Source organism: Podarcis erhardii (assembly GCF_964252035.2).
Source record: "Podarcis erhardii genome assembly, chromosome: 10".
NCBI classification, from domain to species: domain Eukaryota; kingdom Metazoa; phylum Chordata; class Lepidosauria; order Squamata; family Lacertidae; genus Podarcis; species Podarcis erhardii.
The window spans coordinates 32,441,153-32,457,128 of NC_138500.1; the positions used below are offsets into that span (position 1 = coordinate 32,441,153).

Sequence of the window (15,976 nt, forward strand, 5' to 3'; positions counted from 1 at the left end):
CACAAATCTGTAATCCCAACTTTAGCAGTGCAGTTTATTTGGGACTCAGAGCCAAATTGCCTGAGCCCCCACCTCCTTATGTGCACAGCTTTTTTACATAATTAAAATTCATCCCAGTCTTGTTATTTTAAGATGTTACCTCATCTATCTCTCCTCTGGCCCCCCTTCATATCTCTTCTGGCATCTTTCCCTGTAGGCTCTGGTGGCTGGTTTGGCTGGATGATGCCCACTCTGATCCTGTGGCTTGTGAACGGTGTTATTGTCCTGAGTGTGTTCATAAAACTCCTAGTACATGGAGAGCCAGTGACTCGACTGCACTCCCGGTCATCGGTTACTTTCTGGCGGCATCGGAAACAAGCAGATCTGGATTTAGCTAAGGTAGGTCAAGTTCCTGCTTCAGAATACAAATTTTGTTTCTTTCCCAGTTTGTCTTCTGGAGCAGTACTGAACAGGCAGCACCTCAAATTGCAGATCAACTCTCCAGAGAGGCTTGTGCACTTGGGATTGCAAGCATTTGTCCTACTTCTGAAACATTTGTATGGTAAAGGACTCTGGAGCTCTTTAGTTCTCCACTTTTCTCCTTTCAGAAAGCCCCAATAAAATATTTTTGAATTGCCACCCTCAGCTTTAGCTGTGTAAAGCAATCTTTGTTTTTGCCATGGGCCTGGGGTAAATTTGAATTTTGCAACTGAATCTAATTGTAAAAGTGGCCAGATTGTCACAGATTTGCTTAATATGCCTGAAGGTTTAAGCTAATATCTCCAATAAAAGTATTTCAGAACATCAGTTACTATTTCAATCTTTCTTTATATACTGTTAGCATATTTGAATAAGATAGAGAAAAAAGGCAGTTTGAAAGCTACTGTTGGTTGGTAAAACTGCTTTTTTGTAAACCGCTTAGAGATTTTCTCATCAAGCAGTATTACATAAATAAATGTAGAAATAGATTTAAGTGGAGATAAATAGAAGAGACCAAAAATGCAGCCTTAGGGTCAAAGATGATGCATCTTTCAAGGCTAGGCTAACGGTGATTATGCTTGATTGTGCAAGTTTCCACATGCCATCTCCGAGAGTCTCTGAAGTCACTGGACTCTCACACGTCTTTGCTGCACCTTCAGCTTTTCTGTTTTTGTTCTGTGCCTGCAGGAAGATTTTACTGCTGCTGCATCAAACTTACAGACTTGTCTGTCTGCCCTGGGCCGAGCACTGCCTGCCTCTCGTTTAGACTTGGCCTGCGGCCTGTCCTGGAACGTTATCCGCTACAGTCTCCAAAAGTTGGGGTTGGTGCGTTGGTTGCTAAAGAGGACATCTCGGCAGAGACGAGCAACAGAAGCCCCTGCAGGTTTTGAGGATGAAGCCAAAACTAGTGCGCGTGATGCAGCTCTAGCCTATCATAAGCTCCATCAGCTCCATATCACAGGTAAGTGGAAAAGGGAGAAGGTGGCCGCTTCTGTGAGTGTCTAGGGTGATGACCTAGACTTATCTATGTACTTTGTCTGTGTTCAGTAGAACATTTAAAAAACCTAAGTCTGCAGAGAGTGCTTCATTCTAGCTTGATGATACAAGTAGTGCTGTACTCTTCTTTCGGGTGTGTGTGTCTTGTTAGATTTATTCTTACCTGAAAATCAATAGTATAACCAGCTGAGATGATTCAGCTAGTGAAATGAAGGATGGTCTTCTATTTGGCCTGTATGAAAGAGCATGATATACATAGCTTGAGATTTGTTTGGTTGATTCCCAAAGTTACAATCTTAAAAAGCCTTGGTTTATATCTATCTACAGTCTTATAAAGATAAGATTGTAGATAGATATAAACCAAGGCTTTGCAAGGCAGGACATTACTGTGTTTTAAGGTTTGAATGTAACAGAATCTCAGTAGCTCAAAGGGTTTTCCCAGATCAAACCATGTGAGGAATTGTACAGGAAAAGTCTCACATGGCATGAGTTTAAAAAAGTGATGTATATATGTACCTTCAACTCAGGATAGTACTCGATGCATCTGGTGAAGTAGACTGCAGCCCGCAAAATCTTGTGACATAATTAATTTGTCCAGTGATGCTGAATGTTAGAAGATTCAGGAAGAAAATATTCCAAGGAAATACCCCTTCATACAGCCGTATTTGAGCTTCTGCATGACTGTCTTTGGTGCAAGAGTCTATCTTGGCTGCCCCTCTGTAAATTATTTTAAAGGAGATGACTCTTTGTCCTCTGGTTTCTGATGTAGGTAAGCTACCATCCAGCTCTGCCTACTCAGGATTGCACATGGCTCTGTGTGCTGTGAATCTGGCTGAATGTGCAGAAGAGAAGATTTCACCAAGCACACTGGCAGAAATTCACCTGACTGCTGCAGTTGGCTTGAAGACCCGCTGTGGTGGCAAGCTGGGCTTCCTGGCGGTGAGTAAATCTCTTTCAAGCCTCCCATCAGAATTTAGAACAAGTATGTATTGTGGCATATTTCAACTGACTACGGTTTTGCATGTGAATGGAAGTGGCTTTTAAGTTGATCTGTATAATTAACTTTACACAGAATTACTATCCTTGAGTCAGAAGCATGCATAGCTTTCCTTCAGCACCATATCTTACCATGACACTTTTTCTTTCTTACCAGAGTTATTTCTTAAGTCAAGCCCAGAGCTTGTGTAGTTCTGAGCGCAGTGCCATCCCTGACTCTTTGCGTTGGTTGTGTCACCCATTGGGGCAAAAGTTTTTTGTGGAGCGGAACTGGACAGTGAAAACAGCTGCCAAGGAGAGTCTATATTGCACTCAGAGGAACCCAGGTGAGACCCAGCAGGCTTATGAATGCATTGCCCTAAGTCTGCCATCCAAGTTATGGGACAGCATTATGCATGTGTATGCTCACTCTCTCTATTCAATTCTTGCTTGAAAGCTTTTGGTGCTGTAAGAAATTGTGGAACATTGACTGAGCAATCAAATGGACAGTTTCCCAAATGGTGGAGTTCTTTCTGCAAAGACTTTCTCTGCCCAAACAGATTTTTATTTATTATTTCATTTATATGCCAGCCAGCTCAATGTGGTATTCTCACAGCAACCTTGTGAGGTTTGTTAAGCTGAGAATTGGTGACTGGCCTAAGGTCGCCCAGTGAGCTTCATGCCCAAGTGGGGTTTTGATCCCAGGTCCTAGTACAATATTTCAAATCTTGCATAACATGGCAAGGGTTTGCACCTGATTATTTTTGAGGGATACCTGCATATTACTAGGGAAGCAGCCCTGAATCTTTTGTAACTTATTGAGAAAAGGAAATAAAGCTGATTGTTTTTTCATATACAGCTGATCCCATTGCACAGGTGCACCAGGCATTCTGTGAGAACCTCCTGGAGAGAGCTGTTGAATCCCTTGTGAAACCTCAGGTTCCAAAGGGGACTGCAGGACATGATGATGAAGAGCCCTGGTAAGCTGCAGTTCTGTCCCAACCCTATTGGCATTTTTCCTCAGGTCGAGTAGCCGATTCTGACTGCCTGTCCGTTCCTGTAGCTGAACAGGTGGGATGAAGGGTAGCAGCACAGATTTCATCTATTTGGTTAGGAGCAATGTGGCAGGGCCAACAGAATAAAATTCCTGACATAATGCAGACACTTGAATCAAATTCATCTACCATACCTATTGCCTATGTGGCAAAGGGCAGTTTCTCCTAGCAATTTGTAACTGAATTGCAGATAATGGATTAGTTCAGGTGGAGCATGCAGTTTTAAGGGCAACACTCAAGCTCAACAAGGTTCATCAGTAAATTATTTCTGTTTTGGAGACAGAAGCACAGAGAAGTGCTTAGTATGCTGCTGGATTGTTGAGAGTTCCATGATAAAAGAAAGTTCCCCAACAGAACTTGAATAATAGCAATTTGCAGAGTGAGGAGAGAGCTGGTAACCAGGCACTCTTACTAAGAATAGCTGAGTCTCTTGAGCTTTGCCGATCAGAAGGTTGGGGGTTTGAATCCCCGCGACGGGGTAAGCTTCCATTGCTCTGTCCCAGCTCCTGCCAACCTAGCAGTTTGAAAGCATGCCAGTGTAAGTTGATAAACGTAGAAGGTAAATGGTGTTTTTGTGCGCTCTGGTTTCTGTCACAGTGTTCTGTTGCACCAGAAGCAGTTTAGTCACGCTGGCAACATGACCCAGAAAGCTGTGTGTAGACAAACGCCGGCTCCTTTGGCCTGCAAGCTAGATGGGCACTGCAACCCCATAGTCACCTTTGACTGGACATACCTGTCCAGAAGTCCTTTACCTTACCTTGCTAAGTATACTAAGTTGCACACGTTAAACTGATGCACTGTAGAAATGTGTTGCATTGTCTTTACTGGTAAAAGTCTGATTTCTGCTTGTGCTTGTAGTGAATTCTCTAATGCTTTGGAATACCTGAAGTTACTCAATTCTTTTGTGGACTCTTTGGGAATTGGAACACCACCTTTCACTGGAAATTCTGTGTTGAGGTCTGCACTGGGTAAGTGTGAAGGATGCCCAGGTTGCTCAGTGTCCCATATTTCTCAGTTTCATGCTGGAGATCTGCAAGCATTTGCTGCTGAGTTAGTGTTCTAAACTTGATTCAGCTGCAACATTAATTAATGTTGCCCAGTTGATCAAAAGTGTATCTTAAGTCAATGATATTTTTCTTAAATCCATAAAGGCCAAAATTGTCAATTTTTTGAAATTTCAAATTCTCATAACTAAAAAAACCTGGGGTGAGATAAACTTTAGATTTAAACTTAGTTTTGATAATTCAACAAGTGTACAAAATATTAAGAAAATTGGATGGCATGAGGTAAAAAATGGGACCCCTTGATATGGAATGACCATATCTTCAATCTTCCATGTGACAGCTCTTTAAATATTTTAATATGGCTATCCTATCTCATCTTAGTCTAAACATAGCCAGTTCCCTCAACCATTCCTCATATATGAGGAAGACACCTGCTGATTCAAAGAAATATACCATTGAGCAGGTAGAATTTTCCTGATATCCCATGATAAATCTCTTTTAGATGTAGTGCAGTTTCTGCTTTTTAAGACAAGCAAGTGTCCAGTCACATGTTAGTGACAGTATTCTACATTGATCATGGTGAGATTTGATCAGCAGCTGAGTGGAGACCTCTAGAGGAGAGTTCAGTAATTATGTAGATCTAATTTTTTTCTGTAGTACTTACAGCCTTCTCAGCTGGGATCTGAAAGTAAATACTTTTGACCACTTAATGGTTTTGGGGAACACACTGAGAGCTGGTAACTCAGCCAAGAGGTTAATGGGTCTTGTAAATTCTGGTTAGTGACTCCATTCCCAAGGCAGAAGCATTTTTAAATGAGATGCATATGTTGGCAGGGTGGTACCGAGCTGCTTGTCTCTGGTTGCTGTTGTTGTTCCCTTCTGCTGAAGCAGTAAGATGAAGGGGGGAGTGTCTGGCAAGATGCTTGGCTTTGTACCAGCCTCTGTGTCAGTGGCAGCAGCAGCAGGTGGATGGTACCCTACTCTGCAGGATGGCATTCACTAATGTGCCCTGACTTCAGCAACAAAGGGAGTTGAATCAGTTTTCTTGTCCCAGGCCTAGCACACCTTGCCTGCCCTAAATGTCCATTTTGGCTCTCCCACAATTTATCCTGGTGACCTGCTCTTGTACGAGTTCAACATCACAATCTGGAAGTCTTTTGGGACCCTGGGCAGGTTTACTTCAAGGAAGGGCTCACCCAGAAGCATTACTGTGATGGTATCATGCTGGTAACCCCTTGTCCCTGTCCGCTTTCCCAAATCAGGCCCTGGGCATTTCAAATGAGATCTGAACAGGTCTTGCTGGAAACTGACCTTTTCAGCATTGTCCTTCTTGTAAGGCTCCTTCTACCAGCAAGCAACCTCACACTATTCTAGTTCCTGGTAAGTTCATTTTCATTACACATAAATATGTGTAACTGGGACCTGATTCCATTCTTCAAAATGAAAAGCAGATCCAAGATGGAAATTTAGAACAGAGAAGTGTGACTTTTCCCTGCCTACCATTTTCTTACTCCAAATTGCCTTCCTCCCATGGCTGGCTCCCCTTCCCAGGAGCAAGGATTTCAGTGTGTTTGAATGTTTGATCTTGATGTAAGGAAACAGTGGGTAGGGAAAATATTCCCGTCTCCTGATGCCATTAAAACAAAACCTGTTTGGATTTGCATTGGTGAGAGTGTCTTATATTTATTGTTATTTTGTCTCTGCATTCCTAGGCCCTGATGTGGTGTGCAGGTGGTGGTCATCCGCAATCACAATGACAATCAGCTGGCTCAGGGGTGATGATGCAGCCGTGAGATCCCAGTTTACCAACGTGGAGCGAATTCCTAAATGTTTGGAGATGATGGAGTGTGTGGCCTTTTTGCATTACTCTCACAATTGCCTTTTGTCACTTTAAATAGTTTCCAAACTAAGCTGAGATTGTATTAACTGAAAATACCAGCTATCAGGCACTGGGGTGGTGGATGCAAAGACTCTTCTAAGTGTTAGATGCAGGCTGGAATTGGTCTCATCCAGCTGTGGCCATCTGGGTACTCAGTGCAGCATCAGGCCAGACTTGAGGGTCGGAGAGGGGGAGTTGCTCTGGTCTATAGAGAGATTCTTTCTCTCTCTCCCTTCAGGCTCTCTGTCCAGTTGGGTGGAGGATCTGGAGTGTGTGTTCCTGGCATTGGGAATCAGAACAGATTAGAGATTCTGCTGGTTTACTGCCCACCTCACTCACAGCAGTCTTCCTGCCTGAGCTGACAGATCTGGTCTTAGAGGTGGTGTTGAGGATTCCCATTCTGCTGGTGAGGCCTTTCTTCATGTGCTGCCTCAAGAAGTCCAGAGAAGGAACAACATGAGGATGAGCCTTTTCTGTGTTGGCTCCCTTTAGGTGCCAGACCTAAAGGTGCCAGACAAAATCATTTAGGTGCCAGACAAAATCATTCCTCTTCTCCTAGGCCCCTTGGCTAATCTAAGCAATCTATGGCCTTTTAAACTGTGTGTGGGGGGGGAGGTTGTTTTTGTTTGATATTATGTTATGATGAGTGGTATAGAAATTTAATAACATTATTATTATTTATTTATTATGGCAGCTTAGTAAGTGAGAGGCTTATGGAGCTTATGGAGGTGGTTGGTCCACGACCACAATACCTTAAAGGCACTGACCTTGTTCCTGACTTGGGATCTTTCTCTTCTCTCTTCCCTCCTTTCTAGGAATGCCCTTGTGAAAGCTGTCTTTCATGTGTGCAAAGCCATGAACGCCTCCTTGTCAAGCAAGGCAGATGGGCAGCAGAGCTCCTTTGGCCACTGTGAAAGAGCCAGCACTCACCTTTGGAATAGCCTCAACATGAGCAGTGGGGTCTCAAGCACGGGTCTCAATAACGTAAGTATCGTCATCCTCATCACAATCATTTACAACTGGCTGTACATTTACAGCCGCCTTCTCCATCCTTTCCTGAGCCAAGGCTTGTGGGCAAATGTTTAGTCATCATTCCATGTGGCTCTGAGGTCAAATATCCCGGAGCTGAAGAAGCAGCAGCTAACATTTTTTTCTTCATGATTGGAGAGACAGAGAACGTTCCCTCTCCTCTTGCCCTTTTGTGTGTGTTGACTAGAGCTGCAGTGTTCCCTTTCCCACAGTAGTGCTTGAGGAGTGCATTTGTTTCCAGTGTGTTGGCTTCCAGTGCACTGCCAGAATTAGCAGGCTGAGCTCTTGTTTGGTCCTGTCCTTGTTGCTTTTAATTATGCCTCCTGGGTGAATTGTTCCCACAGAAGGCACTACATGTCTAGTCTCCTGTGGGCAAGAACAGTGTGAAGTCCTTGTATCAGGGTGTCAGCTTCACCTTCATTTCCTTGTTTCTATGAGAAGCTGGGGCTTTCCAACTTTTGGCACTGTACAAGAATCGGAGCTGTTCATTACTGCTGGGTGGCAGCTGTGGTGCATTGTAGTTGCATTGCATGTTCTGGCAGTACTCGTGCAATGTTTCCGCAGTGCAGCACAGAGGTGCACCCATTTCTCCTCTGCAGGTGGGAATCTCCTCAGCTTGCCTGGATTGAATGCTGTTCTTTCTGATTCAGTGATTTAAGTGATGTGGTAGAAACTTCCTAGGAACTTTACATCTGAATTGGAAGGGGCTAAGAGGCCATCTGTACAATCCAGACTGCACTGTACTGCAAGCAGAAAGAAAGCATGAGAGATGAAAGTGGAGCACATGGGTTGAAAAGGCCGAGAAAAGGTATATGTGGCAGTGAAAAGGCAAATGAAGTGCCCATCGTGACCTCTATTTTACTTAGCTGATTTATTTTTTGGGCATGGCCTAGATGAAGCAGCAGCTGTGGCAGCCATGGCAATCTGCTGCCCAGTGGCCCTTTGCCTGAACAAGGGCCACAAGGTGACTAAGAATGGGGCAAAGTCATGCCAATGCCATGGACACCTGACCAAGCACACCAAGTTTGTGTAAGAAACCATCCAGGAGGCATGCTGCCTCATCTCCAAAAAGATATGTGTGATGGTGCTGTTCAAGATCTCCAAAGACAAATGAGCTGTGCAGTTCAACAAGAAAAGGGTGGGGACTTCATCCAAGCCAAGAAGAAGCAGGAGGAACTGAACAGTACCCTGGAAACAATGAGGAAAGCAGCAGCCCAGAAGGACTAGGAGCTCCCTGGCCTTCTCCCAAAGTCTCTGCAATAAAGCTTGTTTTGAAAACCCGGTAAAAACAACACTTCTATTTTCCTTAGGTATTTTTGAATGAACCAAAACGAGTCCTTCAAAATGCAGTTCGAACTGATATTAAAGATACTTTTTTTTGCCACCGGAGGGCGTACCAAAATACTATTCTGTAGAAGATGTTGACTTGTTTTGCAGTTTTTTTATCCCAAGGGTACCTTCTCAAGATCATACTGCTTCATTTTACTTCTGGCTAATTGTTGGAACCTTTGGGACACATTTTCAAGGACACTTTCTTAGAATCCCACTGTTCGTCCTGTTCCACAGGAGCGTTGAGATTTGCAGGAAAAGCAGGTAGCATCTGGTCGTGGCAGGCAAATTGTTAGTGTGCAAGGTCAGGTTAAGCAGGTAAAGTCCAGTCAAGGCAAAGTCATGATTTTTCTATCTTGTGACTCCTGCAAGGCTAGAGAGATGGGAATATTGCAGGGGACACGTTCTCTGAGTCCATAGATGGTGGCAGGGCTGTGGGAGATAGCTGAATAAGGTGCTAATCGTCTCCCAGAAGTCGTTTGAGCCTTAGGCTCATTCATCTGTCCCCACTCTCCGAAAGGTCCTAAGGCCAGAAATCATATCAGTCATGGTGGCTAAAATCAAAATGAATGTACACCCCCCACTGCCCATCTTTTGGACAGTCTTCTGTCAGTGGATCTTCAGTTCCACATTAAAACATTGTGGTGGTCTCAGTATTTCTTCATTTGGCTTAATCTTTCATCTTTTGGTGGTAGGTAGAATTCACATAAAACACAAAGGAAACAAAAAACAAATAAAGCATTTGTACGGTTAACCAATGTTTGTTAGGTAATTCTTTGAATATTCACTGTGATGGATGCTGTGGGAACAATGATTTGTGCTGGGAGCCCACTGCACCCTGATTTTGTGTTGACATGTTTTCAGAACACAGTTATAGGTGCTGATTTTGGCCTACAAAGGGGCACAGGATACTTCAGGGGTAGCCAGCCCTTTACCTTCCACATGTTATTGGACCACTGCTCCCATCAGCCTCAGCAGCATTGCTCTTGGTCAAGTATGATGGGAATTGTGGTCTAACAACATCTGAAGGGTACCACACTGGCTACCTTTGGATAACCTGGTTGCTTCCTCCATGTTATCTTGTGGTCATGTCCTTTGATGATAATATTTGGACAACAAAAAATTCAGAATGCTCATGCTGGATCACTTTTTGAGAAGAAAGGGAATTTGGCCAGAGAGCTGTCAGTTGATACCATCTCATCTTTAAGATAAAAACACTATGTATCATTCTGCTAGTATTTTTAGATATGTGTGAGAAGCTTTTGTCCCTCTGAAGGCTGCTGCATCCAGCTGATGATGCTGGAATGTCTTGATACTCCTGTCACTGAATGGGTCTGTCTCCTTGCAGATGATCCAGCTGCTAGCTTGCGACCTACTGCTGTCCCTCCGCACCACTCTGTGGCAGAAACAGATGAACTCCAGCCAGGCCTTGGGAGAGGCCTACCATGCTTCTGCTTCTGAGCTGACAGGATTCCAGCGCGACCTTGGCAGCCTGAGAAAACTGGCCCATAGTTTCAGACCTGCTTATCGAAAGGTAAGATCCTGCCACTTGTAATGCGTGAGGAGATGATGACCTGTCCCTTGAGTTCCTGCATGCTGTTATAAGCCAAAGGGGCAAATGGTCCATGAACTAGGCCAGGACTGGTTTTGCTTTGAATTTCCAGCAGTGTGTTTGCAGTGGTGGCTTCCTGCTGGATATGTCCTTACTGTTGTAGACTTTGCCCTTAAGTAGCATTCATTGGGTGTGGGTGTGTGTTGCGGTTTCCCCTGGATTTAAACTAATGTGACACTTCCTGAATGTTCTAAACTCTATGTAAATTATCTCAATAATCCTTAAAACAGCCCTGTGATGTTTGCCATTCCTATTATCCACATGTCACCCATGTGAGCTGTGAGGATGAGAGAATACGGGGTTGTCTAATGCCAGGTAGCTTTTATGGTGGCTGTGAGATTTGAACTGGGGATTTCTAGCCTGGCAGGCTTAATCACTGCTCTCCACTGGTTTGTCCGCACCAACAGCACAGATGGTTCTGTGGTAGAGTGTGGACTACTGCTGGTCATAAATAGTTGGGTAGCATGCCCCTCTTTTAAAGGGCACATTCCCTGTACACTCTTGCTCAGCAGAAAGGAGTTAGGGAAGGAAAAGTGGCTGAGAGGATTAGCACCAGAAGGTGCAAGCTTATCTGATAAAGGCGCATGCCCAAATCTACAGCACCACAAGGTGATGGAAGGTTGCTAAAATGTAGACGCTACCCATTGTCTTCTGCTTTTCCCCTCCTTCCAGGTGTTCCTGCATGAGGCCACCGTGCGTTTGATGGCAGGGGCCAGTCCCACACGCACTCATCAGCTGCTGGAGCACAGTCTCAGGCGTCGAACACCCCAGAGTACCAAGCAAGGTCAGGAAGCTCTTGTGCCCTTTCTTGTCCATCTCTGCCCTGAACTGGGTCACCACCATCCCGCCCTGCACTACCTATCTATAAAATACTCACAAGCGATGCCAAACCGCATGCGACAAATGCCACAGTTAGTTTAGCCCCCTGGTGTGCAGTTCTAGAGACCTTTGGAACCCTAATTAACCTGAAACGGTGGCAAACGTGGTTTTGCTGAGGAAGAATTGCCAAGAATTGGGAGGGAGAGGGGAAACGTCCCCCCCCCTTCGGTGAGCTGCTTTTTTCTTCATAAATTGTAGGATCCAAGCCAGAGTGTTTAAAATGTTTTAAGAAGCGGTGGTACAAAGATGTTCGCTAGCTGACATCTGAGGCTGCTAATTTGAGCAAAAGAAAGGCCTGTCACGGAGAGGGTGGGCCTCGCCCACCTGTGCAAGTGTCATCTCTCTTACCGGAAGAAGGCTGCTAAGTCTGGGCTGCCGGCCAGGTCTCAGCTTGGGGCATCCAAGCCTCTAGAATAAATTACTGCCTAGAGTTTCTGTGGGAGTTGGTTGACTGCTTCTTGCACTCTGTTGGGTAGCACCCATTGCGAAGCAATCTTTTGCTCACCCCAGTGTAGTCTTAAACAAATTGACTCCCGTGGTGCACTTATTGCCCCCACAAGCGTGGCATTCCTTGTGATGCCTCTTTTTTCCCATACCTAGGTGAACTGGACGCCCTTCCTGGGCAGAGAGAGAGAGCTACAGCAATTCTCTTAGCCTGCCGCCACCTTCCCCTCTCCTTCCTGTCGTCCCCGGGCCAGCGAGCCGTCCTGCTGGCGGAAGCAGCCCGCACACTGGAGAAAGTTGGAGACAAGCGTTCCTGCAATGATTGTCAGCAGATGATTGTGAAGCTGAGTGGCGGCACAGCAATTGCGGCTTCCTAACCGTGGAGGATTGCAGCCTTGTCGCTCACTGAACGGGATTCTTGCCCCTTCCTACCCTCCTCTTCCTCCTCCTCCTCCCTTTTTGAATACTGTTCCAGGTTAGGACCATGAAAATTGTGATACGCTAGCCAGGGTAGGGTCTTCTTGTAAACCAGCTTTTGTTGCTAGTATATGCCTTCTAGTACAAAGGGTGCCCACACTGGAGCTAGAGAGTGTTCGCATTTTCGCACACTGACAAAAGAATTTGCAATAGTGAGGAAGAAGGGTGGGTTCAGAAAGGTTGGTCCCCCACCTCTTTACAAAACAATCTATCTTTTGAGGAGGAGTTTTCTAGAAAGTAAGAAGAGCTGCCCTCAGCCCTTTTCCTAGCATCTGCGGTGGCCCTTGATCTGCACATCAGGTGCCAAAAGCTTTTGGCAGGCCCAGAGAGGTGATCTGGCTCCTTGGTCCTCAGTAGGTTGCATAGAAGCTTTTCTATAAATTCTGCATTCTCTGAGAGCCTTTGGAGGTTCTCCTAAGGAAGGGCACCACAGTTTTTAATGCAATTTGGGGTTTTTTATAGCATTTTATGGCTTTAAAAGCACTATGGACAACATCTAGGTTTCTCTTCTGTCTTCTGTGTCCTCCCTTCCACCTCTTACTCATGTATCTGCCTCCTGGCAGCCGATGGAGCCATACTGTCGCTAACTTTGGAGTTGTATTTCCATGCCCTAAAAGAGGGGACAAGGATGGACTTAGTGGTGAACCAGAAGCAGATTTAAGCTTGTGATTCAAAAAGCATGCATAGACAAACCACTGCTCTTTGTTTATGCTATTTTTTTTAAAAAAAAATACCTGCAGGACCCCCACTCCTTCCCAAAATCTGGATTAGGATCACAGGGAGGGGATTGAGCATTACTTTTAGAAGTTTGTTGCTGCTGTTTTTTTTTTGGGGGGGGGGGAACCCCAAGACAAACTCCAGCTTGGGGAAGATTTTCAGCAGGAAAAATAGCACAGAGAGGAAAGGTTAAAAACCCCTCCTGATCAGCGCTCCTACTGTTTCTTTTGTAAATAAAGAGACACCATAAGTTGAAGTGCATTTTTTGAATCACACGTTTAAAGTCAGCATTGAGTTTTACCTCAACAAAAAAAGCAAACTAGGGGCTGAATTCATTGTTCTCTGTCCGCTAGTGCAAGAGCAGAGCTTAAAGGTTTGGGCCACAAAGAAATCCAGTGCAACAGTTGTGCTAGCCGAAGCTTGTTGTGCAACAATTTTAGGCAATGCATTTGTGCTTTTTTGCACAAAAGTGTTCTGCCAGTGCAACAAGTTTACCGCTAAGTGACTTTAACTTTGCGCTACGTTGGATACAACCCTAGGAATCCTTTTTTCTGATGTTTGATTTCTTTGGTAGCTGCATCTATATGAGTATGTTTAGGATAACAGTCTTAGGACTTGTCCACACTACCAACAGCTGTCTCCTTTGGAGAAGCTTTGACGGTCAAACAGGTTATAAAATGGTTTACATATGTAGTGTAGATTTAGTTCTAGAACTTGGAGAAAGAGGAGTGGTTGCAACTAGGCCTCCTTGTTGGAAGAATAGGTTCTAAGAAAAGAGATTTTATATTTCATAGAGCTCAGAGTCTCACAAATCACTTTTGCCTTCTCCCGTTGCCTATGCACCATTTCTGTTCTTGCTTAGCCTCTCTTATTTCATCTTCCAAATCTGTCCAAATCAAACACACAAGCACCAAACAAATGAATTTGGGGGCACATAATTCTTTGGGGAGGCCCACACAACTGTACATTGCAGTGGTTCTTGCAGCTAGTGTGCTTTCCATGCGTAACAGCTGAACACTGCTGCCGAACTGAGATTCTCCATTAAAAAAAGAAAAGAATTTCCACCTTAAACCTCCCATTGACAATTTTCAATTCAAATGAAGCTCTGTGTGTCCCAAAACACATGAAATCCTGGGGGAGGGGCTTTCCAAACACTGAAACAATTACATAATTAAAGGAACGTGGTCTGAATCGCACAGATAAGAGATGCATATCACACTGATATCAAATTTTTAAAACTTTCCATAGAGTAAACCAAAAGACGACCCCACAATAAAGCTTTGGCTAACTTTGGTTATTTTGAAGACCAATTCTCAATCTTCCTGAATATATTGGAACTAACAAGAGGTGTAATTTCATAAACATTCCAAATTTCCCGTTGGTATACGTGAGTGGATATGTTTGAAAGGTTGCACTTGCGAAAGGTATCAAAATACACAGTGGAAGTGAACCTTGGAAGTTGCTTTGCCAGTTCGTAGGGGTGTAGGGCATTTAGCTCCATATCTCACATCACATGGATGATCTTGGTTGTTTATCTTACAAACATGGGTAGCAACCATAGTCTATACTCGTGCCTTGGATTCAGCACTGCAGATCCATGGGCAGTTGTTTAAATGGGCAGGCTGGAAGCTGAGAACCATCCTGTTTTCTTAAGGGTGCTTCCTGACAGCCGTTTTCCTAGTGATGGTTGCGATGAAACAGAAAGGGTAACAAACTACCTCAACGAAAAGGTACATTCTAGCAGGATGCCTGGGGTGTTTGGTGCTACCATTGCTGGTTTCCTTCCACAGTTGTTCTGCCACTCACACAGATTGTTCCAGTCTGCTTGGAGTTAGCAGCCATCCATCTGGGATTAACACAAGGACCTGCGTGAATTGTGAGTGTTCAGCGAAGTGATTTAGCATGCCCAACACTTAGAAAGAAACCTTTCCCATCTAGAAGCTCTCATAGCAAATAATTCTGTGCAGTTAAGTTTTGAAGTGTCCGGATTAGTTAATGTGCATCAGAATGTCATCTCCTGTTGACACTGTGTACATCTCACAGTTCTACGGATTTGAGGCTGTGAAAGCCATTTATACTGTCAAGCAGGAGAGAATACTACGGCTGAGAATGGGCATTGCAGTCGAGGGTAAAAGCCTCATGTTGTACAGCAGGAAGAGGCATTGAGGGTGGTACTGCTAGCTTGTGGAATTATGCTTGTGTAGATGGGACCTCCACAAGGGAATCGCCCTATCTTTCCATGTACTTCAACCATTTTTTTAAAGAAGACACCTCATTTATTTATGGGTTTGTTGTCACCCAGGCTATCTCTATATTATTTTTGTGTATATAATGTAACTTTTTTGTGCTTTTATATATGATGTGAAAAGTGTATTTATCCCAATGAAATTAGGAATAAGGATTCTTTGCTATAAGAAAACGTAGCTGGCAATGATGTGAGTGGGTGAGCGTTTCTGGTATATGTCCTGATTGTGACCCTCTCCTGGGGTTCATTGCGCGACTTGTCTAATAAAAATCAAATTGTACGCAATGTCTGATACTTGAAAGAAGCTTCATTAAGAAGAGTACATTTTGTTGGGTCGGGGTGTATGAAAAATGTTTAAAACATTCTCCTGCAAAGTGTTCTTGCACACCAGTGGTAGTACAATAATAAAAACTGATAATGGTAGTGGCTAAATAGGATTGTCAGAATGCTGCCGTGTTCAGTGGCCTAATTGAATTGATTAGGTTTTGTTAAGGTTAAATCACCAGTGTTTCCTCTGTCACACAAGGTCCATAAATATAAACTAGAGTAATTCACAAGGAGCGCAGAACAGATCAGAGCAAGTTGTTAAGCGTTAGGATTAATCTGCCAATCTTCCCAGCAATCTGAAGGACTTGGAACAGAAAACCTACACTGATGATACATATGCCACAGGTTTGAAAGAACTATGAGGAAGGGTGTATATAATCGATAACATATCTCTTTTAGGGAGAATCCACAGTCTAACAATATTTGAAGGCCACAGATTCCACATCTCTAGATAGACTTGAATCCTGTAAATCTTTCCTATTACTTTAGCTTTCTCATTGCTGGCTCATATTTCTGTTAATGTTATTGTGTTTGAGACCAAGCTCTAGT

At 44.0% G+C, this 15,976-nt stretch overlaps 1 protein-coding gene across 1 annotated transcript in view; it reads left to right on the forward strand.

The window, feature by feature from the left end:
- SREBF2 (sterol regulatory element binding transcription factor 2) overlaps positions 1–15,385 on the forward strand; it is a 32,324-nt gene extending 16,939 nt beyond the window's left edge. The window contains exons 9-19 of the mRNA XM_081877593.1: positions 197–378; positions 1,147–1,420; positions 2,225–2,394; positions 2,609–2,777; positions 3,290–3,410; positions 4,344–4,453; positions 6,202–6,334; positions 7,184–7,352; positions 10,075–10,260; positions 11,011–11,122; positions 11,818–15,385. Of these exons, the coding sequence (XP_081733719.1) occupies positions 197–378; positions 1,147–1,420; positions 2,225–2,394; positions 2,609–2,777; positions 3,290–3,410; positions 4,344–4,453; positions 6,202–6,334; positions 7,184–7,352; positions 10,075–10,260; positions 11,011–11,122; positions 11,818–12,038 (1,847 nt within the window). The 3' untranslated portion in view covers positions 12,039–15,385. The remainder of the gene's footprint in view (positions 1–196; positions 379–1,146; positions 1,421–2,224; positions 2,395–2,608; positions 2,778–3,289; positions 3,411–4,343; positions 4,454–6,201; positions 6,335–7,183; positions 7,353–10,074; positions 10,261–11,010; positions 11,123–11,817) is intronic.
- Positions 15,386–15,976: the final 591 nt, after the last annotated feature.